At 60.2% G+C, this 26,133-nt stretch overlaps 2 protein-coding genes across 16 annotated transcripts in view; one reads left to right on the top strand and one right to left on the bottom strand.

Annotated features, from left to right (window-relative positions):
• The window catches only part of SFI1 (SFI1 centrin binding protein), an 80,648-nt gene extending 70,198 nt beyond the window's left edge, over positions 1-10,450 (top strand). For 5 of the 12 annotated variants that reach the window (XM_043901262.1, XM_043901263.1, XM_043901265.1 and 2 more), the window contains 14 exons: positions 348-423; positions 1,377-1,453; positions 2,163-2,265; positions 3,349-3,445; positions 5,478-5,638; positions 6,080-6,154; positions 6,684-6,758; positions 6,849-7,025; positions 7,106-7,368; positions 7,864-7,968; positions 8,067-8,253; positions 9,121-9,225; positions 9,311-9,639; positions 10,035-10,450. In XM_043901262.1, coding sequence (XP_043757197.1) covers positions 348-423; positions 1,377-1,453; positions 2,163-2,265; positions 3,349-3,445; positions 5,478-5,638; positions 6,080-6,154; positions 6,684-6,758; positions 6,849-7,025; positions 7,106-7,368; positions 7,864-7,968; positions 8,067-8,253; positions 9,121-9,225; positions 9,311-9,639; positions 10,035-10,413 — 2,209 coding nt within the window. In that variant the 3' untranslated portion in view covers positions 10,414-10,450. The remainder of the gene's footprint in view (positions 1-347; positions 424-1,376; positions 1,454-2,162; positions 2,266-3,348; positions 3,446-5,477; positions 5,639-6,079; positions 6,155-6,683; positions 6,759-6,848; positions 7,026-7,105; positions 7,369-7,863; positions 7,969-8,066; positions 8,254-9,120; positions 9,226-9,310; positions 9,640-10,034) is intronic. The other 7 variants (XM_043901269.1, XM_043901272.1, XM_043901267.1 and 4 more) reach the window with 7 other exon arrangements.
• Positions 10,391-26,133, bottom strand: part of PISD (phosphatidylserine decarboxylase) — a 27,796-nt gene continuing 12,053 nt past the window's right edge. The window contains exons 1-7 of one of the 4 annotated variants that reach the window (XM_043901286.1): positions 16,079-18,585; positions 14,434-14,599; positions 12,957-13,193; positions 12,684-12,822; positions 12,371-12,517; positions 12,050-12,210; positions 10,391-11,653 (exon numbers count right to left, since the gene is read on the bottom strand). In XM_043901286.1, coding sequence (XP_043757221.1) covers positions 11,429-11,653; positions 12,050-12,210; positions 12,371-12,517; positions 12,684-12,822; positions 12,957-13,193; positions 14,434-14,599; positions 16,079-16,128 — 1,125 coding nt within the window. In that variant the 5' untranslated portion in view covers positions 16,129-18,585 and the 3' untranslated portion in view covers positions 10,391-11,428. Of the gene's footprint in view, positions 11,654-12,049; positions 12,211-12,370; positions 12,518-12,683; positions 12,823-12,956; positions 13,194-14,433; positions 14,600-15,615; positions 15,826-16,078; positions 18,586-26,133 lie in introns of those variants that run through there. The other 3 variants (XM_043901285.1, XM_043901283.1, XM_043901284.1) reach the window with 3 other exon arrangements.

Genomic DNA, 26,133 nt, shown 5'->3' with positions numbered 1-26,133 from the left:
AGGGCGGACACCCCCATATGCCCTGCAGGCGTCATCCTGCCCTGGTTCCTCTCTTGATCCGCTTTGTCTTCCGAGGGTCTCTCACCTCTCGAACTATGGCCACGTTGAACTTCCTCCTCAGATACCTGTTCCCACATGAACGCAGAGCCCTGTGAATTTGTCCACAAAAATTGAGCTGTATGAGTGCTGTTCTGGGTGGAATGCCCAAATCCTTTGGCAGCTGTTCCCAAAGGGTCTTGATTCCCCTGCATGTTTAAGAGCCCCTGGGCAGGGCCCGGGCTGCAGTGGGGTGCCCCTCGAGAGGGCCTTCGCAGGGTCTGGGCTGAGCGCCAGCTGTCTCCCCACAGGAGGACGGGCAATGTGCGGGCTTCACGGTTCCACGCGGCGTGGCTTCTGCGCTGGGCCTGGACCAGGTGGCGGGAGGTGAGGCTTTGGCACGGGCGCCGCCCGCCTGGGGCTGTGGGTGGGTGGAGCCTCATTAGGGTGACTCAGGAGGAACACATGGTCTCCTCCACGGGCCGCGGAAACCCTCTGCCCCTGAGTGTGTGGGGGAGGCCAGGCGGCAGGTGGAGTGAGTGCCCAGCTGGTTTCATGAGACGACTGGCTCACAGGTCCCTGTTGTGTTAGGTGCCAGGCTGTCCCTCCTGGACGCTCTGAGTCTAAAGTTCCTGGTCTGACGGTTCACAGACGTCCTCTTCAGGGTGAAAAACGTTCACACTGATACTGGTTCGCACTGACCCGCAGGAGGCGTTTGCCCCGTGTCATCCTCACTGCCTTCTAAGAACTGCTTGTTTACAGAGGAGGATGCTGGGCTTGGGGTTAATAACCACTTTACCCGAGCTCCCCCAAACCAAGAGTGAGCCCGAGGCCCGGCCGAGCCCTGCTCAGCCCTGGGCCTGCGGCGGCCGGCTCTCCTCTCCGCAGCGCCGGGCCCTGCGCTGTGCCGAGTGGCAGAAGCTGGCACGCGCCGACCTGCACAGCTTGCTGCAGGGCGCTGCTGACCTGGGGGTGCGAGAGGCCGCCGTCCCCCAGACCTCCTCGGCTGCGGGGAGGGGGATTCCGAAGGCTTTGTTCCCCTTCCTTGTTCCTCCCGCCCCTCCCGAGGTAGTAATTCCACAAGCCTCAGAGCAAGTGCCCTGCCAGTGGGTCTTACACCCCTGAGCTAGTTTCCCATCCTTCCCCGGGGGCCGGGGGCCTGGGGGCTGGACCCGCCAGGTGAGGGCATAGCCGGCCCTCTCCCTGTCGCTGGCTGGGCTCCTGGCCGCCCCCTGCCTTCTGTGGTGCCTGCTCCGGGCATCAGGCCGTGCACCTCTGCGGCTGCCCCCGGGCGGGGAGCGCTGCGGCCCGGGCCCTCCAGTCCTCCTGGTTGCCTGCAGGTGTATCAGAGCCGAGTGTGGCGCATGCTGCAGGAGGCGGCTGCCAGGGAGAGCCAGCACAAGAGGCGGCTGCTGCGGTGAGTCCGCGCGTCCCCGGGCGCCCAGGGGCCAGGGAGCAGGCTGCAGACCCCGGCAGGTTGGGGGGGCCCCACCCAGGGTCTGGCAGTTGCGCCTGGCCGCCTCCCGCTGCCGAGCGAGGCTTCGGTGTGTCCAGTGCTGGTGCTGTGCACTGCGTGCTGAGCGGGGCCTCGGGGAGGCTCCTGCGCCATCTCCCGAGAGTCTCGTTCACCTGAGCGCCTCTCCCTGCCCCATTCAGACCTGCGGGAGGTGCCTCGTCACCCGCTCTGCTCCCAGGCCCCCGCCCTCACCCCCACCCCCTGCTCTAGGCCTCTCTCCAGCCTGGGGCCGTCTGCATCTCACAGCCGTGGACTCACTCCCGCCCCTCGGCTCTGCTGGTTTCTCCCCCTGCCTCAGTCTGTTCAGCCCCTGCTGTTCCAGGCTGCCCGTGCCCCCCTCCATCTTCCCGTCTGCCTCTCTCATCGTGGATGCATCGCCTGTGTCGTCGTCGCCTGTTGCAGCCCTGAGTTCCCTGTGGCGCCTGAATGCACGAGGCCGCGGTGCCATGGTGCTCCCACAGCACTGCTCAGCCGCGTGCGGGGTGTGCAGTCAGCATAAATCGGCGTGCAACAGACATGCTAGGGTGTGGGGAGACCTCGGTTCATGACCGAGCTCAAGAGCCTTGCACTGCCCACCTCCGGGTCACCCTGTCCCCACATGTGCCCGCAGGCGCGTGTTACGTCGCTGGAGAGAGAACACCGTGGCCCAAGCGGACGAAGCGAAAAAGACGTCCCGGGTGGCAGCTCACTACAGAAGGACACTGTGCTCCAAGGTGAGCCCTGTGGGCCAGCTGCTGGCCCGGGGGGCTGGGGCTGCTTTCCTGTGAGGGGGCGGCCTGGAAGTGGCTCCAGAGGCGTGAACTGAACAAGGAGCCCGGAACAAGAGACAGCACCCTTCTGCACACACACAGCTGGGCCGGCAGACGAGCTTGTTTACTCGTTCGTTTTACTGAATTCTGAACCAACATCCATAAAGCAAAGGCAGGGCGTATACTGACTGAACCAGTTCTCCCCAGAACCAGGGTTTCCCACACACGTCTCCTCGTATCAGCATGGGATGTACAGCGCAGAAGCCTCCCTGACTCCTGCTGCTCTTCGGCCTCACGGGATTCTTGCCTTGGGGGCTTTCCGTAGAGCATCCAGGAACATGTCATCGGTCACGGTTGGCGGGAATTGGCCGTCACTTGGTGTGACCTGGTTCCACGTGCTTGGGGTGCGTGGCTGTGGGAACAAGTCATATCATGTGACAGGATGCACATGCCGTGATGGCAGTGGTCCTCGACTCGGGCGTTTCAGAAGAAGGCAGTTTGCTGGGAGCCTGGTGCTGGTCCTGACAGCTCTGGAGCCTCCGTGGATGGACAGCAGTTCCACGTGGTCAGGGTCGGTCTGCTCTCAGGGTAGTTTACAGGCCGGTGTGACTGCCCTGCTCTGCTCGGCCTTGGTCGGGGCTCTGCTTGGCCTCGGGGCTCCGAAGGGAGGTGGCCTCTGGGGAGTGGAGCTCGCAACTGTGGGGAGCAGGCGGCAGACACCTTCTGTCGTGCTACTGTGATTTCATGTGCGCCTCACGTTTGAAAGCACACGTGACCTGAAGCTTCCATTTAACAAGCAGGGTGAGAGCCCGAGTGAGACTGGACATCTTCACGACATTGACGTTCAGCTCTTCTGGGCCCATCGCCTGGGATACAGGGCTTCTTGCAGGGGGGCTGGGCATGGTGGCCTGGGTCTGTGTGGACAGCAGGCGCTTCCTGGAGCCCATATGAATGCTGTTCACTCCACAAGGAGCCACCCGCAGAGCCGGGGTGACCCCAGGAAGTGGGGACGTGCTGTGACCACACTCTTCTGCTTCTGCCCCTCAGGTCCTGCTTGAGTGGCGAGAGGCAGCATCTGTGCAGGTGTATTACCGAGAGCAGGAGGATGGGGCTCTCAGGGAGGCCCAGCTGGTGCTGAGTAGGGGTAAGTGGGGCCCGGAAGCTAGGTGGTGGTGGTTCAGTCGCTCAGTCATGTCTGACTCTTTGCCACCCCAAGGACTACCAGGCTTCCCTGTCCTTCGCCGTCTCCCAGAGCTTGCTCAAACTCATGTCCGTTGAGTCAGTGAGGTCATCCAAGCATCTCGTTCTCTGTCATCCCGGGACTTCTCCTCCTGCCTTCAGTCTTAGTATCAGGGCCTTTTCTGATGAGTTGGCTCTTCACAACAGGTGGTCAAAATATTGAAGCTTCAGTTTCAGCATCAGTGCTTCCAATTAATATTCAGGACTGATTTCCTTTAGGGTGGACTGTTTGGATCTCTTGCAGTCCAGGGGACTCTCAAGAGTCTTTTCCAAAACCATGGTTCAAAAGCATCAGTTCTTTGGCACTCAGCCTTCTTTATGGTCCAACTCTTCACATCCATACATGACTACTGGAAAAACCATAGCCTTGACTAGATGGACCTTTGTTGGCAAAGTAATGTCTCTGCTTTTTAGTATGCTATCTAAGTTGGTCATAACTTTCCTTCCAAGGAGTAAGCGTCTTTTAATTTCATGGCTGCAGTCACCATCTGAAGTGATTTTGGAGCTCAAGTAAATAAAATTTGTCAGTTTCCATTGTTTGCCCATCTATTTGCCATGAAATGATGGGACCAGATGCCATGATCTTCATTTTTTGAACATTGAGTTTTAAGCCAGCTTTTTTCTTTCACCTTCATCAAGAAGCTCTTTAGTTCCTTTTGGCTTTCTGTCATAAGGGTGGTGTCATCTGCATATCTGAGGTTATTGATATTTCTCCCAGCAATCTTAATTCCAGCTTGTGCTTCATGCAGCCTGGCTTTTTGCATCAGGTACTCTGCATATAAGTTAAATAAGCAGGTGACAATACACAGCCTAAAAGTATTCCTTTCCCAGTTTTGAACCAGTCCATTGTTCCATGTCTGGTTCTAACTGTTGCTTCTTGCCTGCAGACAGGTTTCATAGGAGGCAGGTAAGGTGATCTGGTATTCCCATCTCTTTAAGAGTTTTTCACAGTTTGCTGTGATCCATACAATAAAAGGTGTTAGCGTAGTCAGTGAAGCAGAAGTAGATGTTTTTCTGGAATTCTCGTTTTTTCTATGATCTGGTGAATGTTGGCAATTTGATCTCTCGTTCCTCTGCCTTTTCTAAATCCAGCTCGAACATCTGGAAGTTCACGGTTCATACTGTTGAAGCCTGGCTTGGAGAATTTTGAGCAGTACTTTGCTAGCATGTGAAATGAGTGCAATTGTGCAGTAGTTTTAGCATTCTTTGGCATTGCCCTTCTTTGGGATTAGAATGAAAACTGACCTTTTCCAGTCCTGTGACCACTGCTGAGTTTTCTAAATTTGCTGGCATATTGAGTGCAGCACTTCAACAGCATCATCTTTTAGGATTTGAATTAGCTCATCTGGAATTCCATCCCCTCCACTAGCTTTGTTTGTAGTGATGCTTCCTAAGGCCCACTCAGCCTGGGCTGCTGAGCCTCAGTTTCCTCCCACTGCCTCAAGCCCAGCAGCTTCTTGGAGGCAGCTCTGCGGGGGTCTTGGCACGCCTGCGGTCGCTGTGCACGGGCTTATGGCTCAGGGGTTGGGTGGGGGGCCCAGCGATCAATAGACCTGGTTCCTGTCAGGGTGGGTGCAGCCTCTGAAGGTGGCCAGAGCTGTCCTCACAGAGTGGCCATGTCCACACGCGGTGGTCTCACACCCAGGTTCTCCACCCTGAATTTCACTGTTGCCTGCTGGTCCATAAGGGCTTCCCAGGTGGCGCTAGTGGTACAGAACCTACCAGTGCTGGAGACAGAAGAGACACAGGTTCGATCCCGGGGTTGGGAAGATCCCCTAGAGGAGGTCTTGGAAACCCACTGCAGTATTCTTGCCTGGAGAATCCCATGGACAGAGGAGCCTGGCGGGCTACAGTCCATGGGGTCGCAGAGTCAGACACGACTGAAGCGACTTAGCACGCGTCCTCCACAGGAGCTGACTGACTCCGATCTATCTCAGGCCGTCTCAGGACCTGGTTTTGGCGCTGGCGGGACCGAAGCCGGAGGGCTGCCCGGCAGAGGGTGCAGATGGAGCAGGCAGTGCAGCATTACTGCCAGAAGCTGCTGCAGGAGGCCCTGGCCCGGTGGAAGGCGCACCATCAGGGCTGCGTTAGGAAGAGGGTGAGGCAGTGGGCAACTCCACGAGCTCCCCAACACAGCCGGGCTGTCTGGGCCAGGAGACCGCATTCTGGCGAGGAAAGGTCTTTCCTGAAGCGCTCCCAGCAGCCAGTGTGGATGGTGGTGGCTGGGGTCCTGCGGGCACAAGGCTGCCTTTCTGGTTGTTGAGTGAAGACTGGGGAAGCAGCCTCGGGAGCCTGTCCCCCGGGGGACGGTGGCTCAGCAGAGCACCCGTTCAGTCTGAACCACACCTGTCAGCACTGGGCGAACTGCAGAGCCATCGGGACCCTCCGTCTGTGCAGTAGGCCCTTGGCTTCATCCAGGACGACTCCTGCTGGTGGGAGGAGGTGCCGGTGGGCCTGGAGCCCGCGCCGCCCCTGGGGGCTCTGGGTGTGGGTACCTTCTGGCCCAGGGCACACGGCCCACTGCGTGCTCTCTCCCCAGCTGCGGCAGAGGCAGGCCGCCCGACTCCTGGCCCAGACGCTCAGCCGGGCCTGCTTCCACCAGTGGAAACGGCAGGTGGGCGCCCTGGAGAAGCCCTCTCCCAGCCCTCCTGCTCCCTCCTGGGCCCGCCTCCAGTTCCTGCTGGTTTCACCCTCTTCCTGGGCTCCCCAGCACTGCCAGCCCCGCCAGCCACTGCCCAGCACTGCCAGCTTCCTTCCCTGGGAACCTGTCTAAGGCCAGGTCCATTCCTACAGTGTCCTGTTGAAAACACATCAGGGTAACATGTAGAAATTGATCGGAAATGCGCTTTAGGTCTTTACTGAGGCTTTGCTAAGGCACCTGGTGGACTGTGTGCTGTGTCCCGCTCGGCGGCCCTTCAGGGGTCAGGTCCCTTTCCTCCCTGGAGACCCGAGCGCTGCCCCCCCCGCCCCACACCGCTCCTGACCCTGGAGCCTGGAGCTCCTGGACATGGTTCTTTCCCAAGGGGCTTCCTTGATCCCCGGCCTCAGAGCAGGCAGGGCCGGACCCAGCTGGAGAGGGATCTGAGGGTGACGGGCCGCGTGCGGGGGTCTCCCTGAAGGGGACACTGCCTTTCTGGCTCTAGCTGGTGGACAGGAGGCAAGAGCGGCAGCTCACGGCACGGGCCCTGTGGTTCTGGGCCTTCTCCCTGCAGGCGAAGGTAACGGGCTCCCCATCCCCGCAGAGGCCACAGCTGGTGGGAGGGGGGCCTCAGTAGGACGGCTGGGCCTCACCTCTCCTCTCCCTGGAGGCCTGGGCTGCCTGGCGGGGCTTCGTGCAGGAGAGGAGGAGGAAGAAGGCGCGGGAGGAGCAGGCGGTGCAGGCCTACCACCAGCAGCTCCTCAGGGAGGGCGTCGAGTGCCTCCTGCGCTTTGCGGCGGGCATGAAGGCCTTCCGGCAGCAGCTGCACGCCCAGCAGCAGGTGCAGGTGGGTCTGGGGTGTTCCCACCCCCCAGCCCCATGGGCAGTGGGTGGGCACAGCACCACCTGACCGGAGGCCGGTTGCAGGCGGCCCACAGTCTCCACCGTGCAGTGCGTCACTGTGCCACGCTCTGGAAACAGAAGGCGCTGGGCCAGGGCAGGGAGCCGCAGCCCCCTGCGCCCACTGAGCCCAGCAGAAGAGTGACGTTTGAGCGTCCCCTTCCCAGCCACGTTGCTGCCGGGGCTGGCGATGCCCCCCTGGAGACCAGGAGACCACCAGCTCCTCGGGGGCTTTGGGGAGCCTTGGACAGCCTGGCGTCAGCCCCCGGCGAGCCCCAGCTCCTGGGGCTGTGAGTAGCCCGTCCCTCACGTCGTCCTCCTCGCTTCCTCCTGGGGCAGAGCTTGGACAGTACAGGACGGACACGGGGTGCCGGGGTCACGGCCGAGCCACTGGGGGCCCGCCCTGCAGCAGAATCCTGCCCCTGCTTCTCTGGGGCCCTCACTGGGGGCTCGGCCGCTGTTCCTCCCGGATGGGCCCCCTGGCAGCCCCTCCCCGCCAGGCCTGTAGTCTCCCCACTTCTCCCATCACAGCCAGGAGACGGTGCCCTCTGGGACACCCCGGCCCCTGCAGGCTGTGCTGCTGCAGCCTCTGCGCTTAGCTCCCATGAGACGGCGTGGGTGGGGCGCCCACAGGCAGCAGGCTCTTGCCGGGAGGCACCTGCGGCGAGAGCCTTCCTCACCTGACCTCCAGTCTCCCGGAGAGAGTTCAGGGGTTGGGCTGGATGACTGCGCCCACAAGGTCCCAGGCCCTGGGCAGCCTGGAGAAACAGCTCGTTTCTTCCCAGCAATGCTGCCCGCCGGGCACGGAAGCAGCCACGACGCCCAAGCTTCCTGGTGGAGCCCTTGCAGAGCCAGGCGCCCCTGGGGTGCGGCCCCCTCAGCAGGCAGGGGTAGGTGCTGCAGTTCTGGGGCCTTGGGGCCTGGCCCCCTTTCCTTCCCGCTCTTCTGGGGGCGCTGCCTGATGGGCTCCTGCCGCTCCGCCGCTCAGGTCCGAGGCCCTGTGGGAGCGTGGCCTACACCAGGTCCAGCCAGTGGGCCCCGCCCGGGCAGCACTGGACCCAAGCAGCCCCCTGCCACGTGCCCCCAGCCTGAAGCCGCCACCCACGGCGCACCCGGGCCCAGAGCTGCTGCCCCCGTCCTCGTTTGCGCCACGTGGGGCCCAAGTCCCCATTCGGGTAAGACCCCTGGGGCCTGTCCTGGGTCCGGCCTTTGCTGCTTTCTCGCATACTCAGTGCCGTAGCCAAAGCTGTGCCCGCTGCCTCGGGAGACGCATCCAGTGTAGGGGCCACTGTCCTGGGGACACAGCAGGGAATGGCCCCCGAGGCCCCTGCTTGTGACGCCTACACGGAGGTGGAGACGAAAGGAAACCCCACACGCAGAGAGAGGTAGGGGCTGTGGACCACGGAGGGCCATGCAGGCCTCGGGGAGAAGCTGGACTTCAGGTGAACAAGAGGCTGTGGACGTGGGTCCAGCAGAAGGTGCTGGTGGCTGGGACACGGTGCCTGGACGCCGTGGGAGGCAGAGCAGGCAGGGCTTGCTCTGATGGGTTTGCTGAGAGGAAGGGAAGGAGTCCAGGATGGCTTCTGGGTTTCCAGCCTGAACGACTCCGGGAATAATGAGTTCTTTTAGTGCGAGAGGGAAGATGTGAAGATGTGGCTGGGGACCCAGGTGAAGCATGGAGTGAGTCCTCACTGTCAGGTTTGCGATAAAGCAACAGATTGAGCCTGGCCTCCAGGAATGAGGTCAGGGCTGCAGATCAAAGTTGACAGCTCGCAGCACAGGTTGGAGGTAACCTCCCGAGAACTGAAGGGGTTACAGGGAGGAGGGGTTGCAACTCTGGGGCCTGTGACGTGAGCGTCAAGGAGTCGGGACGGGGAAGTGAGGAGGCCCGAATGTGCCCTGGGCTGGCCCCGCAGGAGCTAGTGCCCGAAGGGTTGCGACCTGAGTCAGGCTGGGGAGAGGGTGGGAGCATCGCGTCCCTCCAGGGGCCAGCGTCACCAGGAGGGAGGGGAGGAGGCCTGGAGCACCAGCGTTCTTCCCAGGGCAACGGACGGTCGATGGTCGTCGTTGGAAGGGGTGAAAGCTCGGTACAGCTGGCAGCGGCTGCTCTGGTGGGGTCGGGTGTGGAAGTAAGAGGGCAAGGCCAGGTGAGCTGGCCCCGGCAGGCGTGGGGAACCCCGGCTCCCCACCTTCCTCCCACTTCCCTGATCAGTGGTCATCTTTCCCTTGCAGCTGTCAGCCCAGCCGATGACCCCTGGGCTTCCGTCCCAGATCCCTTTGTCCCTGGCCGGTGTCCCCAGCCCCCGTCTGCTCCTTCCTGGGGACTTTCGGGGCACCAGGCCTGGGCCTGGCTCTGACCCTGCAGCTGTGTACCGGGGGCCTGTCAGCACCTCGAGAGGGGGCGCCCCTCCTGGCAGCTCGGCTCATCCTGCACTGAGCCAGGAGGCTGGCCGAAATCAAGCCTGTTCTCCTGTGGGCACTGGCCACAGCAACCTGGAGGCTGAGCTTGAGGGCATCCGGCAGCAGCTGCAGGACTACCAGACCACGAGGCAGAACCTCAGGTGAGACCACGGCACTGCTGCAGCCCCACGGAGGGGCCCGACCGGGGCACTGTGTCCCCAGGGACAGCCCCACAGGCAGCAGCTCCCCGCTCAGTCCAGCTCATTTAGGTCCAGGGTGGTCTCACCTTCAGAGACCTGAGGGTGTAATGCTCAGAAGAGCTGAGCAGAACTTTACACCCAGCTGTGGCCCCTGGAAGCCGGTGGTCTGCCCAGCACATGTGACTCAAGTGGGAGGGTGCCCTGGTGTGCCCTCTGGGTGCACAGCCAGCCTCCCCCACGCCCAGGGGAAGGACGGGCTTGGGTCCCCCAAGGCCTGCTCTGCACAGGCCGCAGACGGTGGGGTAGCCTTTCTGCCTCTGCCCCCAGCAGCCCCAGCGGCTGTGCTTGTCCCCCAGCTGCAGGCTCTGCCTGGGCAAAGCTGGGCAGCGGGTGCCTTACACCCTCAGGTCCTGCCAGCGGCAAGCGCACAGCCTGAGGCGGTGGCTAGAGCTGAGCAGGGAGGAGCCCCAGCCTGAGGACCAGGAAGCTGAGCAGCAGGTTGAGGAGGAGCTTCGGAAGGTGAGGCGCGGGCGGCCAGGAGGGCTCCTGGGCGGGGCTTCCTCTCAGCCGGCCCCCTGTCCCTCAGGTGGAGGTGCAGATCCAGCAGCTGGCCCACGAGCTGCAGGCCCGGCGCCAGCCTGTCCACACCTGCATCGCTCGGGTCCAGGCCCTGCGGCAGGCTCTGTGCTAGTCACCACGTCCAGGCAAAGAATGCAGAGCGGCAATGTTTTTTAGTTTATTTCAAAATGTTGCAATTAAATGAATCACTGTTCAGAAGTCTCCCATTTTCATACAAAAATACTGTGCTACTGATACAGTTGAAAAAGTTCAAATGGCTTCTCCTGCAGGAGAAATTCACAGCATCCCCAGGAACCATGAAACTTGGCCCTTCCCCCGCCCCCCATCACTGGCTCCCTAAGGACTTCGTACCTGTTAGTATCTGTTACTTGGGGACGGGTTTTCTAGGCACTGACACCCCCCTCCATCACACACCAAAGACAACAGCAAGGCTCCTTTGTTTCCAGTGTAAGCCCCTGATCAATAGCAGCAACTACTCCATATTTTACGTAGGCCTGGATGTAGGGAGGGGACACAAGCTCGCCCCTGGTCCCAGCTGGGCCACCACTGCAGGGGGCTCGATAATGGGTCCTACCAGCTCCAAAAGGTCACTCGCCAGGGCCTGCAAAGCACCGAGCCACCAGAGGCCACCCTTGGAAGCTGCTGGCAGAGTCTCGGCAGGTGACGTGTTCAGCCATAAGTGCAAAGAGAGAAGACAGCCTTTCCCAACAAGCAAGGCGGAGCAAGTTTGGGGACAGAAAGCAGCTGCGTTACCAGCCCCGCTGTGGGGCCCACAGTCAGTGCCAGGAGGCACCTCACCCTGTGCAGGGGAAGGGAAGCCAGAAAGCAGTGACGAGAGGAGCAGCAAGAAGGTACCTTAACTACCGCTTATCTCAGAACGGAAATCGGGACCAACCGAATGCTCGGCCGGGAGGTAAAAGATCCAGTTTATACGAGATGTTAAAAAGTCTCCAAGAGGGAAAATCCGTCATCCTGGCCCACACTTTCTCTGGGTGGGAGGGGTGTGATGGCGGTCTAGGCCACGACGGGTTCCGACGACCTCATCTGCACCCCGGAAGCAGAGACGGAAGTCACCCAGGTCCTGCCTGGTTAGACGTGACAGTGCCCTCCCTAGATACCCTCAGAGGTTCCCCTTGAAAAGACCCTCAGCAGCCATGGCCATGCAGGAGGCTCAGAGGGAGCCCAGAGCCTCCCCGAATCGGATTTTCTGTCCTGCTTGCAGCTTGAAGTTGAAGTCCTTGGGGGCCTCGAAGATGAGCACGATGGTGGAGCCCAGGTTAAACTCGCCCAGGTGCTCGCCCTTGCGCATGGGGATGCCCTCCTTGTTGGCGTGCGTCACGAAGCTGAAGTCGTTGTAGGAGCCCTTGCTGTACCGGGGGCTGTTTGTGTGCAGGTCCTGGGAGGCGGGGGCAGAGCGTGTGGGCCGTGGGCACACCCGTCCCCCGCCCTGCTCAGGAAGGGAAGTGGGGACAGCAGCTCGGGCCACAGGCCAGGTCTGAGCTGAGAGCCCCTGACCTGCTGTGAACTGGGGCCGGAGGGAATGGAGGAGCCAGACCTGTGCCTCTCACACACTTGCCCTCCAGCAGCAGTCCCACCCAGGCTCCCCTTGGGTTTCCAGCAAAAGCAAAGTGCCAAGCAGGGAGGTGAATTCCCTCCCGCTGCAGCCACCTCTAGACCGGGGTGGGGGACCCGCCTTCCTAGAAATCGCAGCCCCAGCAGCTCTGGCTGCACAGGAGACGGTGTGGAGAGCCCAGAGTGGCCCAGCCCTCGGACTCCAGTGGGACCCACTCACCCGGTCGAAGTAGATGCGGATGGAGCCCACGTTGGTGGCCCCCACGGCCGTCAGCGAGAAGAAGCCGTGCTTCCAGTCCCCGGTCAGGACCACGCGCTCGTTGTGGCAGAAGAGCTCTTTGATCCAGCGGGCCATGCCAGGGTTCACGGACATCAGGGAGCCTGTGGGGACAGACACGGGTAGTCCCCACCCAGCCTGCCATTCCAGATTCAGAGCAGGCTGGACCCCAACCTGGGGCACCCCCAGCCTTGCCCCCAACTCTGGAGCCTACGGCCTCTGACAGAAGCAGCCGAGGCCCCCGGGGCAGCCAGCCTGGCCTACCTGGGAAGTGGCGCCTGTGGGAGACGGTCCAGTCGGTGGGGGAGTGGAAGCAGTGGTAGTCCCCGGGGGCCAGGTAGATGACGCAGTGGTAGAGCTCGTTCCCTTCGCGCGTGACCAGCTGGCTCCTGAAGGAGCTGTGGGGCGCGGCTGTGGGCAGATGCGGGCCCGCTGCTCAGAGCCCTGCATGTGCCGCCTGGACGCCGGCTGCGGGGAGGCCCAAGCTGCGGGCAGAGGGTCTCCTGTCCACAGGCCTCCCTCCCTCCCTCCCCGCCCCTCCACCTGCTGGCGCCCAGCACCTCGGGCCAGGACCCACCTGGGGGGAAGGGCAGGTCCTCTGCGGGCGTGCGGGGGCCCAAGAACGACTCCAGCGAGTAGGTGACCCCCTTCACCTGCTCCACCTCACAGTTCTTCACCTGTCCGAAGTTGAGGATCTTCCCGTCTGAGGGGCTGATCTGGAAGGGTCAGGAGAGGCTCGCTGTAGGGGAGGGTGTGGAGGACAGGACCACGGCCCCCCGGGGGGCCAGGCTGGAAGGAGTGCCCACCAGGCCCACTGTGCCCAAAGGCACGGAGGCGGGTCGGGCCTTACCACGCTGTGCAGGCCGCACACGGGCCGGGCCTGTGGCTTCAGCTTGCGCCGGAAGAACTCGCTGAGGTTGCGGTAGTGGTGCAGGTCCTCCACCGCGGCCTCCTTCATGTTCACCCCGAAGGTCCAGATGTACAGGCTGTAGACCGGCCTGCGCAGCCACTGCGGCAGCTCCACTTGGTTGAGGCGGCCCCAGGCCCGCGACAGCAAGCGTGTTGGCACCGACTTGTACAAGGCCACCTGCAGGTCCCAAGGGGCGGGTGAGTGTGCCACGCCGTGCACTCAGCCCCCGAACCCCCCCACAGGGACCACCTCCTGAGGCCTGAGCAGCAGGGACCCTCGAGGGCTCTGTGACATGGTGGTTTCTCACCAGGAACCAGACTGAGCTTCCAAGTCTTTTACACACAGTACTGGCTGGGCCTCCACACAGTGACTCGCATAGCTCAGGTATCGGCCATTTCCTGCAGAGTTCCTACCTCGTTTCTTGGATGGGGAAGGGCATACAAGGATCGGATGTGGTCACACAGAGGCTGTGGTGGGCAGTGCTGCTGGCGTCCCAGACCAGCACCGAAGGAGTCGGCTCTCGGTGCTCAGCAAGTCCACACCCCGGTGCACGCGCTCAGCCTGCTGCTGGGCAGAGGTGCTGGGCACTGACACCGAGACTCCAAGGGCTCCCAGTCCACACCGCCGTCCCCACCCGCAGCTCCTCCTGGAGAGGGGACTCTGCACCTCCGTCAGACCCTCCAGCCCGAGCTCTTAAACCTCAGGTGCCACTGCCGTCGTGGGACCTGCTTTAATCAGTGGCTGCGGCTTGCTGAACACTGCCAAGACACCAAGTCCCCAGGGTGCAAAAGCAATTCCACTCCCAACTTTAAACACCTCTAAAGCGGCACTGAGTGAGCGGCTCTCAGCACCCCCAGCGGATACCCGTGTGTGGGGGTGGCCCAGGGCGGCCCTTCGACCCTGGGCCTAGTGCCCAGGGCCCCACAGGTACCTTCAGCTTCCAAGCTGGGCAACACCCACTGGGCTGCCCGGGGCCCTCACCTAGCCTGCTGGGGGCTCCTGGGTCCTCAAGGGCATCCCTACCCACAGAGGCCACACAGGCTCTAGCCTGTGTGAACTACCCTCTGGCATCCAGAAACTTGATTCTTCTCAAAATCACCTCTAAGCTCTTTTCTGCCTGAACACAGGAGATGAAACAGACACCATTTTCTGATTGCCCAATGTGGGTTCTTTCCAGAAACAGAGCACTTACATGGCAGAAACGCAGGCAGAGAGAGCAGGCCGTGGATGATGGGCCTTTACAGTCACCTGTCCACAGCCCACATGGCCACCGACCAGCCCACCCCCTCCACCAACTCGCCTTCCAACAGCATCTGTTGAAGGGCTCAGGCCCCACAGCACCACCTCTGCCCAGATAACTGGGCACCCCCTCAGGCCTGCTGCGGGGAGGCAGGGCCGGCAGCCCCCGCACACTTACCCTGCTCACAGGCCTCCATCCCACCCGGCTGAGGGGCCTGAGGGCGCCAAGGGGCAGGAGGTAGTAGAGGACCGTCAGGGGCCAGGAGCGCAGTTTCAGGGCAGGTTTGGACATGCAGCTCAGCTGTCCCAGCCTCCGCCTCAGGGCCAGCTGAGGGAAGTGCAACCTGCAGGGCACATGTCCACGCACGGCCGAGGTCAGCAGAGGACCAGGGGCCCCACCCTTCCCGTCCACCCCACCCTTGGCAAGCTCAACTGCCTCTCCATGGATTCGGGTGACGCTGGCCAGACCCCCTCATACCAACCACATTCTGAGTCGGGGGCTGGGCTGCCTCTGTCGGCGCTCAGCTCCCAGTCTCTACCTGCGTGTCAGTTGAGACCTCTCAGAATAGCTTCTGAACCTGCCAGGGACCCCCTCTTGGACCTTGGGGCTAGGCGCACCAGGAAGGCAGTGTAGACAGAGCCCACTGGGCAGTCCCCACCTGCCTAAGGCCAGCTCTTTCACACGGGCTTCAAGGAGAGCTAGGCTGAGCCCCCCCAAGCCTCGGGCAGCACAGGATCCGGGTAAATCTCCATGGTCCAGGCCTCTTACTTCCTCATCTGATAAGCGATCGGGCCTCATAAGATCACAAACACACACGCAGGTGCACACACAAACCCCTCACCGCTACTGCTCCATCCACCCTGCTGTCTTTCTACGTCAGCTCAGGGTCTCCACAACAATCCAGAGGGTGGTGGCGGTAAGCTCCCTGCCAACCCTCAGGCCTGCTGGGGCCACACACACCTGACCCAGGCCCCTCCTTCCAGTAAAGGTAGGTGGACCTTCCCCTGACCCCACCAGCTCCAATTTGGTACAGTTGGCAAAGGCTCAGCTTCAAGGGAGCCAGAGACCGGGGTAAGTTTTTCCTGAGTCTTGACACTGAGGCCCAGGTCGCCGTGCCACAGGCCAGGACCTAGAGGCTCTCAAGGCCCCAGTGTGGGCATCAGGAGACCGCACTACCACCCACTTGGAGAACGTCCTGGTGCCTCGGTTTCGTAAAAAACACTACATTCAACGGGAGGAGGAAGCTCCATCTGTGCCTGTGCTCTCAGAGCAGCTCGGTCCTCTGCACCCACTTGCTCAACAAACCAAGGAACAAAGGCACACTGCTGGTACTAAAAGCAGAGAAAATGGAGAACTGACCCAAAGGCCGGGCCCTGCAGCTCAGTGGGGGGCCCTGAAGGTGCTGCCTCTGCACTGCTCACCAGATCCTCTGCGACCATTCTCTCCCATCCCTTTAAAAAGGTCCACGAAATGGATAGGGGCCAAGCCAAGCAGGACACATCACTCCTCTACCCCAGGTTTCTCCCGCCCACCCAGCTCTTTGCAGAAGAGCAGGGACCAACCCCAGAGAAGCTGCGCCCAAGCGGGGCGGGGGTGCAGTGTGGACACTGGACCAACAGCCCGCTGGCCCCCACCAATACCAATACCTGAAGCGGGCTCTCCGACTCAGGCCCCCCGGAGTGGGCCCCTCTAGTCGCGGGAGCTGGTCCCCTAGCCCCCTGCCGCCGCCGCCACCGCCGTGGAGCCGCTGGACGTGAACTCTGACCTTCCGGAGGTCGAGGCGGGGTGCGGCGGGGTTAGGACGCAGCCGTGGGCATCTCACCATTTCGCCGTGCGGAGCTCGGGTCCTCGCCGCGACTCTGACTGACACATGGTGGGCGGCGCAAGGAGGCGGGGCCGGCGCGCGCCTTTGTCTCTCCTTCCTCCCTTCCCCCCGGGTCCGCACGGTCACCACTCCTCGGCCCCAGAGGTGGCGGCTGGGGGGACCGCTCCCCGGCTCGGTCCGGTCCAAAGGCTCGGGGGCGCAGGTGAGAAGTCGGGGCTGTTGCAGAGACAGGCGCGGGTCACGGACCTGCTCGGCCCACTGTGTCCCTGGCCACCTGCCCACCCCCGGCAGGGAGGGGACTCGGCGCCGCGGGCCCAGGAGCCCAAGCGGGAATCTGAGCCCCGCGCTCCGGGCAGGCACCCAGCGTCGGCCCTGCCGCCCCCTCCCTCGCCAGGACCTGACCCATTTTTCCTTTCAGGTGACAAAGGGACATCTGAGGGATGAGGGCGCGGCGGTGGGCCCTGGCGTCTAGCCTGCTCTGGCTCTCCTCGCCGCCTCCACTCGTTCCTCTTCACAAGAGGGGCAGTCAGGCGCCCTCGGGGAAACCCGCCGCCCCGCCTCCGCAGATAGCGGGCAGGGGGAGCAACATTCTGCCACGCGGAGTCCAGAGTCCCGTCTGGCCCAGCACATCCCCGACCCCGCGAGCCTGGGGGCATCTTTAAAGGAAGACTCGCAGGGGCCTAGGGATGCTCCGGCCGGCCGGCACAGAGCAAGAAGCCCCAGCTCACACCAGCTGGACGTCTGCCACCCTGGGTTAACCCACCTCGGTCAAGGAGGTGAAAGCCCTGCTACTACCGGCTCCCTGGGTGTACCTGGCCATGGGGCTGGACCAGGCAGACTAAGGCTTGGATGTTCAACTGGATTTCCGCCCCATCTCAAGCCAGGACACCCATCTCCCCAGGCCACCCTCCTGAGTGGCCGGAGGGCGCCCACCCAGGCTTCCTCTGCCTCAGGGCCAGGCCCGAGCTGAGGTCGTGCTGACTCCCTTCCTACCGCCCATCTAGGAGGCCCCAAACTTGCCTGCCAGCTCCCAAGGGAGACAGGCCCAGTGGGGAGATGGGCAGTTGGGGTTGAGCATGGAGCTAGGCTTCAGGACAAAGTTCACCACCTGTACCCCACCCCCCTCTGGAAAACTGGATTCATGGCGGGGCCTGGTGAAGTCTTGTGGGCCTGGATAGGAGCCAGACCTCCTTGGGGCAGTTTTCCTCACTGTCCTACTGGCGGGACCATGACCTATTCTACATGTTGTCAGGCACATTCAGGAGCCCACAAACAAACCCAGCTCACTCCAAAATGTCAGGCCCTCAAAGCAGATCCCTGTGTGTGCCTTTGCATTGCATCCTCTCCCAGGGCAGTCCAGGGGTGCCTGGGGGGTGCCAGACAACCCCCCAGGGTGGTAGAGGGGGTTCTGGGGGGACCAGCCCAAGGAGCTGCTATCCTGGAGCCACTCGAGAACTGCCCAGAAGAGCCCGAAGCCTTCACGCCTCAGTCCTGCCTCGGTCGCTCCTCTGATGGCGCCTCTAACATGGTACACCGAGACCAGGCTCAGATTTCTTCTAACTCACCATCCGGGCGCCCCAAAGGCCCCAGCAAGCAGACATGAGTTCAGCTGTCCCCAGGGAAATGGGCCAGCACGCTCAAGCAGCAGCCAGCTCAGAGCTGCACAATGGCGGGAAGGGGGTCCCTAGAGGTCACCCCTTCTCACTAACTGAGGGCATCCCCATTTCAGAGCTGCACTTGCCCTCTGTGCCTGCAGTGGCCTTTGGAGGCCAAGCCAGAGCTTTCTCCCTCTCTGGCTCCCTGAGTGCAACTTGGGGCACTCAGGCCTGAATGAGGACTCTGCAAGGAGGGCACCCTGAAGTACAGACACCTTCCCTCTCTCCCTCGAGTCCCAAAGACACTCTGTGGGATGAGATGGGGCTGGGACCAGTAGGACTTCAAAGTCATTACGCAGCCTAAGAGCCAGCCACGTGGAACATGAGAACACACAGTGGCTCTGGTGGGGAACGAGGACCAGCTGGTGGCTGTGATCCTGGATGCCCCCGCCAGCCTCACCCTGCGAGCCAGGAAAGGCAAGTCGCAGGTGCTGTCTGGGTCTCAGCCTCCTCATCTGAAAGGGGAAGGACTGTTCCTCCTGGTCACCTGTCTGGAGGCTCAGAAACCCCACGCCTCCACTCCCCCAAATGCTTAGCACAGCCTCATCCCGCAGACCTGGCTCCTGATGCCTCCCGTCCCTTTCAGACCCATGCTCTGGGAGGATAGAAATTTGCTCTCAGGGAGGACAGAAGGAACAGGGCGGAGGAGGCAGTTCTGACAGAGGAGCCCCAACCCCAGGGCAGCAATGATGTGAGCAGGCAGGGAGGGCTCAAGAAGACCAAGCTGGAGGGGCTCACGTTTGTCAGGACGCGCTCTTCTGGGGTTCACACCCTAGCAGTGCTGCAACATCCCCGCCCACCCCTCACATCCTGTCTAAGTCAGCCCCGGGCCGAGGGTGTTCCGTGTGGAAAGCTCACTGGGTGCCAGACACCCGGCCTGAAGCCTCGGCAGGTAACCCCCAGTGCCCCCAAACCACACGTCCCTGGTCTGACTTGCGGTGCATGTGCTTGGTCTGTGGGGTAGGGTCACAGGGCAGCTGTGTCCAGGTGGGGCCACCAACCATTCCTCCGCGAGTGCCAGGGCTAGAGGTGACAAAATGTCAGAAGTAGGGAACCGGGAAAATGGATTCTCCCTGTGAAATGGGTAAGCCATCTTGGGGAAGCCTTGGGTGAAAGAGGAGGAAGCAAAAAGAAAGGGCCAAATGCGCCTCTTTCAAGGGAGGTGCAGGGGAGGAGGCAGGAGTCTTTCTTAGATCCCCCCAAGGAAAGGAACCTTCTCCAGGGCAATCCTTGGCACCAGCGGGGAATGGGGCTCTGGGAAGGGCGGGTTTCACCCCCTCCGGCCCGAGGTTCCGCTTCCCTCCCGTCCCGGCAGCGCTGAGGAAACGGCGCACGGAGGGCACTGAGCGGCCCGGGTTTCCCTTTTCCGGGCTGAGGGGCGAAGAGATGCTACAGACGTGGAGGAAGTGAGCTCATCCGCCGGCCCCGTGACCCACCGTGTGGGGCCAGGGAAGCCACAGCTCGGTCACGACCGGGGAAGGGAGCGGGCTGCTCCTCAGATCCCCGGCGGTGAGGGGCGACCCACACCCCAGGAGCCGAGGGCCTCCGCGCGCCGCTCACTCACCCGGAGGTGGTCGGCTCCGCTCGCGTCCGCGCCGCCTGCCTGACTGAACTCCCGGGGAGGCGCCGCTCCACGGAAGCAGGGGGCGGGCGGGCGGGCGGGGGCCCGGCTGCAGCCACTCACGCCGCCGGGGCGGGGGCAGAGGCCGGACACCAGGCTCAGCCGCGCCCGCCCCCGGCCGGGGTCCCTTTAAGGGGCGGGGCGGGGCGGAGGAGCGGCAGGAAGAGGGGACCGGCGGCCCCAGGGCCCCGCAGGGCGCCTCCTCGGGGCTGGGGGAGCCGCGGCCCCACACTCGCCCCTCCCCGCCGCCGGGGCCCCCACGCGGTGCGGACCTCACCACGGCCGCCTTTTCTAGCCAGCCCTCAGAGCTGACAGAAGGCAGCGAAGCCCTTGCTCCTTCTCACACCCAACCCTAAAGACAAAGGCCGCCTCCCGCCCCCACCCCTTTTCTCCAGGCAGATACACTCCCAATAGCAAAGGAGGCCCAGTGGGCAAGGTCCGCCCCAGCCCTGCACGCAGGCTTCCTCGCAGGGATCAAGACCCGTGGGGTGATTCTCCTCCTATCTTCCTGCCCCATTGGATGGTGGGGCCCCAGGCTGCAGGCTTCAGCACCCTACCCCCCATGCCCACCGGAAGCACTTGGTCAACAGGGGATGGAATGAACCGGCTTTCAGGGGGGCACCGGCACCACCCCTGCGTCTTCTGACCACGGGGAATCCACTTTCCAGAGCAACATTTAGAAGAGCCTCTTCCTCTTCAGGAAGCCTTAGAGCTTGTAAGGAGATGGGCAGGGGAGCCAAGGCCGCCTGGAAGAAGATGCAGCGGTACGCACAGCCCACACATCGCCTGCATCTGCATACACCAAACCACAGACAGGGGGCATCTCAGCGGGGAGGAGGGAGAAGCCGGCAGGCTCCTCCCTCAGGGACTGCAAGACACCCAACACCAACAAGGCGCCAGCAAGAACTGGGAGGCACGGGGCGTGCATGGGGCCGGCCAATGCCTCCCCACCTCGGTCTCCCAGCCTGGCCTACAGCATTCTCAGTGTGTCTCCAGACCCCTTCTGAGCTTAGAGCTCCAACCAAACACCACGTCACGATGGGATAAAAAGGAGTTGAAGCACAGAAGATGCTGATACACAATCCTAACAAGTAAATTACAGGATCCAGAAACCTGGGGAGACCATCCCGGCTTCTCCAAAGCCTGCAGTGCACCCAGACCAGACGGAGCCCAAGTCAGACCCGAGGTGGGTGACAAATGTGGCCCAAGAGCCCAGCTTTTCATCCTCCAAGCGGCCCCTGGAGCACTGTTGCTCTCCACCGTGAAAGGACCAACTGGGCTGCTCCACGTGGACCTGAGCTCGTCTGTAATCATTCAAGACTCTCGGGCTGATCGGTGCTTACAAAACTCATAAACCAGCCCACAGGTCTGCCCTGAGACCGGCCCTCCCTGCCTTCTAACCTGCCCTCCACCACCTGTACCTCAGGAGGGAAATACCTTCTAGACCATATTCCAGACAAAACTCAACATGATTTCTGGGACTAACAAAACCCCTTGGCAGGTGCACTTTCCCCAAATGAGGTCCCTTCTGGCCAGTCACACTTGGTCCTTTATTTCCACCTTGCTTGGGCTCCCCTGGGCGGGAGTGCCACCTAGCGCCACCGCACGGTTCTGCAGGCCCCCGGCGACTCGGCCTGCGCACCAAGGCCAGCCCCCCAGCCCCTCCCCACACCGTGAACGCCATGCCCTGCGGGGCCAGGGAGCGGCGGGTGTCCTCTGTTAATTCTCACTGCCCGGGGCTAGTGGAGGCCCCTGAGAAAGAACAGTGAGGGCCGGCGTCCCGAGGCTGGCACAAGGAGCCAGAGGCAGGCCATCAGCCTGGCAGGAGCCTGGGCGAAGCCGGGACAAGCACGGAGGGCCCGCAGGTGGTTTCTTGATCCAAAGGCTGCTCACAGCTCTGCCAGATTCTCCCGTGGGCTTCTCCAGTGTTCCCTAGCAGTCCCACCAGCCCGATGACCTCTGCTGCCCAGAGAGCAAACAGGGCGCAGAGGATACGGACGCCCAGCAGAAAGCTCCCTCCGACCCGGAGCCCAGCCTCATCCATCCCCTGCCCCCTCAGGGCTCCAGGCACAGGTGCCCCCCAGGCCAGGGGAGAGGAAAGGCTGGAGGCGCTGCCACAGCTCTGGCAGGTCCAGACTCTGAGGACAGAGCTGGGCAGGCCAAGGGTCTGCTTCCCAGCAACCTTACTGTCTGCCCATCTTAACATCCAGAATTGTCTTCTCAACACCTATGAGGTAAGAATCAGAATAGCACTTACTGAATACCCACCCCCAGCCAGCAGGGGACCAGGTATTTATACCTGTGTCATTGTCATCTAAAAGCAGCCTGTTCACAGAGAGGAACAATAAAGCTGTAACAATTACCCGAAGTTAACAAACATGTAAAACGTGCTCCGCACTGTCCAGGGTCATGGAGGGAAGGGATGCCAAGTGCAGGCGGGTGGGTGGGGGCAGGCCACGTGGGAGACCCGACAGGCTGATCCGACAGGCTGATCTGGCTTTCTTTCTTTTCACAGCTGGAATGCCGCACCTTCCTTTTAAAAATACTAATCGGAGCCGGAAACAAGGAAGCGGCGTTAACACAGGGACTGCTCCCTAACGCTGCACAGCCAGGCTGAGCCGACAGCAGGCCGCAGTCCGTGCTCGGATGTGGACTGAGGCGTCGGGGACGCAGCTCACGGCGTCTGCAGTGTTCTTGCAGTGGCTGAGGGGAGTCCACAAACACACGCAGACGAAGCAGGTCCAGTGAACATTAACACCCATCAATCCAGTGGTGTGTGTGGGTAACTCTTCTCTCAGCTTTTCTGCCTTATTCAAATGCTCACAATAGAAAAACTGAAGACTCTGTTTAAGCCACAGAAAAACTCTAAATTCTACTACTGGGGAGAAAAGCCCCAGACCAGGCTGGCACACGGTGCCTCTCCTGAGAACCCCTCTCTGTCCACACAGCAGCTCCTCGCCTGGTGGGAGAGGCAGTCTCCAACCACCACCCTGCACCTCGGGCCCCATCTCCATGGAGTCAGCTCCTCGGTGCAGGAGGAGGACACGTGCCAGCTTCTGCCCCAAAGGCCACCCTTCCACCCTGCCCACATGCCCACACCTGTCCTCAGACCCGGTCAGAAAGGGACACCTCAGAAGTGCCAGAACCTGGGGGGGGGGGGGCGGTTCTGCCACCACATGCCACCCTGCTCACACCACACACCTGCCACCCATGTCACCTGCTGGCACACCTTCAGCCTTTCGGTAAGAAGCACTTACAGAGACACAAGCAGGGCATATCTGAAATCACAGCCGCCACACAAACACAGACTGTGCGACACTCTGGGCACGGTGGGGGGGGGCCTTCCAGCCCCAGGCAGAGCTGTCCCCTCAAAGCCACCTCTCCACAGAGGCCCAGGGGCGACTGCCTTCCCCCCGGAGGCCAAACACCAGGCCCGAGCAGCCCAAAATGATCAGGCTCTTTGACCCTGAACCCAAAGCTTTCCCAGGAAGGACATCATGAGTTCCTGAAAAGACACTTGGGGAAGAGTCCTCGTCTCACCCAGCTCTGGCTCTGAGGGCAGGTGTCCTGATCTGACTGGGGCTGCAGGAGGGTGGGCTCCTTAGTCCGTGCCAATCAGACTTAAATGTTAAACTGCCAAGTACACTGAGCCAATACAGGCAGAGAATAAACACATGAAAAATGTTGATGGGGACTCACATTCAGAGCACAGATGACTGCAGGCTGTAATACTGCGTGAGTCTGGAGGCTCTTTATTTCCTCCACCCCTCCACCTGCTCAAGTCAGAACTCATGAGGCGTTTTCCTTTCCCACTCCCACTTCCAATCTATCAGTGCATCCTGTGCACTCTCCCCTCAAAACATAACCAGAATCCAATGTGCAAGCCACAAAATACCGTGAACTAGTGCATGGAACAGAAACACAGCAGACACATACCAAGCATGAGCGGTCACCAGTGGTGAAGGGAGGGACACTGGGATGGGGGTCGCAGGTACAAACTATTATGTACAAAATAAGCTACAAGGATATATTGTATGACATGGAAATACAGTCAGCAGTTTATAATAACTGTAAATGGAGCATGACCTTTAAAACTCGTGAATCACTGGACTGTACGCCTGTAACATACATTCTACATTAATCACACTCCAATAAAGGAAACAGCACCAAGCGCCCGTCCTCTCCCCCACGGCTCCTGCTCTGGCCCCGGCCCCGCCGCTCCTGCTGGGATCCTGTCAGGGCGTCCCAACAGGTCCCCCAGCCTGTCGCCACGGCAGCCAGGACGATCGGATCAGAAGCCACATCACTCAGTGTGCACTCCAAAGGCAGGCAGAGCTGGCGCCGCGGGGCCTCCCGCCCTCCCACCTCTCTGCCCTCGGGCCTCCAGCCACAGGGGCCCTTTGTTCTCCATCAGCAGCGACAAGCGCTCTCTGTCCAATCTGCCCGGACGGCTCTCCCCGCCCCTCGGATGCCCCGGGAGCCCACACGGCACTGAGCCGGCCGCCTTCCTTCCTTCCCTGGTCCTGCCCAGTCAGAGACACTGGGCCCTGTACCTGTCTGTGCTTCCTCCGCGGCATTTCAACCCCTCGACATGCCCACGTGTCCCTGTTTCTCGTCTGTCTGAGCCCCTAATAAGGGCAGCTCTCTGAGGATGGGAACTCCGGTTCTGTTCACTAGTGAATCCCCTGCAGCTCAACAAGGCCCGGCACATAAAGGAGCTCAAAGATTTGTTGTATGGAGTAAATACGAGAGGAATAATGTTTGTCTGTGACAACGGTTTCACTAACACCCATTGTGGTTCATGTACAATGCTCCTATGCCTAATGAACAATGCCTACTACAGACGGCTACAATAGGTTTAGATGCCAAACACACAGCACAAACTGCGCAGGTGCCCAGACCCTTTCAGACAGCAACTCTACACCCAGCATTCAGCCTGAGGAAAGGCCTGTGTGCAAAGACTTGCTCAACAACATTAATCACCGGTAAAAACCACCAGTGCACCAGAATCCATCACAGAAGCAGAGTCACTTAAAGTTCGTACTTACATGGAGTCTGCAAAATCATCATATTAGGTCGGTGAAAATGTAATTTCAGTTTTTGCACTGTAGAAATTTGCTGTTTGATACTGGAATACATTCTTAAATGACGTGTGTTATACAACATCTTAATGTGCATTTCTCACTTTATGTTTTTTATGCTAATAACTTATTACTTGCCATTTAATTTATATTTATTTTGGACTATGGAAATGATGTTAGACAAACCGCAAATTCGAGCGATTTTCTTATTTGAGTTCAAATGGGTCTTAAAGTGGTGGAGAACGCCCGCAACAAAAGAACGCATTTGGCCCAGAAACTGCTAACAAACATACAGTGCAGTGGTAATTCAAAGTTTTGCAAAGGAGACGACAGCCTTGAAGATTAGGACTGTAATGGCCAGACACGGGAAGTTGACAGTGACCAAAGGAGAGGATCATCGAAGCTGATCCCCTCATAACTACACAAGAAGTTGCTGAAGAACTCAATGTTGACCATTCTACAGTTGTTCAGCATTTGAAGCAAACCAGAAAGGTGAAAAAGCTGGATAAGTAGGTGCCTCGTGAGCTGACTGAAAATTTAAAAAAGCATTTTGAAGTGTCATCTTCTCTTATTCTAAACAACAACAGCAAACCATTTCTCAATAGGATTGTGACATGCAATGAAAAGTGGATTTTATACAACAACGGGTGATAACCAGCTCAGTGGTTGGACCAGGAAGCTCCAGAGCACCTTCCAAAGCCAACCTTGCACCAAAAAGAGTCATGGTCACTATTTGGTGGTCTACTGCCCATCTGGTCGACTACAGCTTTCTGAATCTCAGTGAACCATTACATCTGAGAAATATGCCCAGCAAATCGATGAGATGCACCAAAAACTGCAACACCTGCAGCTGGCACTGGTCAACAGAAAGGGCCCAATTCTTCTCCATGACAACGCCCAACCACACATCGCACAACCAGCATTTCAAAAGTTGAATGAATTTGGCTAAAGTTTTGCCTCATCTGCAATATTCAGTGACCTCTTGAACATTTACTGACCTCTCACCAACTACCACTTCTTTGATCATCTCAACAACTTTTTGCAAGGAAAACGCCTCCAAGACCAGCAGGAGGCAGAGAATGCTTTCGAAGAATTTATCGAATCCTGAAGCACAGATTTTTACACCACAGGAATAAATCAACTTATTTCTCATTGGCAAAATTGTGTTGATTGTAACGGTTCCTATTTTGATTAATAAAGATGTGTTTGAATCTAATTATGAGGATTTAAAATTCATGATCTGAGACCGCAATTACTTTTGCACCAACCTAAAGATACAAAACAGGAGCAGCCGCCCCTGGACGGCACAGGACGAGCTGCACGGGTCCCCTTATAAGCAGCGTTCTCAATAAACATGCACTACAGAGCCATGCAAGTGAGGAGACGGAGCCGCGCACCCCAAGGGTGGCCTGTAAAGTTACACGCACATTTCTGACTGCTGCACGGACGGAGGCTGGTGCCTCTAATCTCTACATTGTTCAAGGGTCAACTGTATATCCATTTAAAAACAGAGACAGACCGGAAGTGAATATATGAAAAATAAAGCCCACAATTATGCAACAAATCATCTGGTGAGAAGGAGGGGGATCATGACTGTCCTCCCTGCTTTCCAACATTCTGTCGGAGCATTAACATCACCTCTGTCATTTAAGAGAGAATGAGACAGAAGGGGGCCGACACCACTCACCGGGAAAA

The sequence above is a fragment of the Cervus elaphus genome, chromosome 5, assembly GCF_910594005.1.
Source record: "Cervus elaphus chromosome 5, mCerEla1.1, whole genome shotgun sequence".
Lineage (NCBI taxonomy): Eukaryota > Metazoa > Chordata > Mammalia > Artiodactyla > Cervidae > Cervus > Cervus elaphus.
The sequence above is the reverse complement of the archived record's forward strand: the minus strand, read 5'-3'. Positions and strand labels throughout refer to the sequence as shown.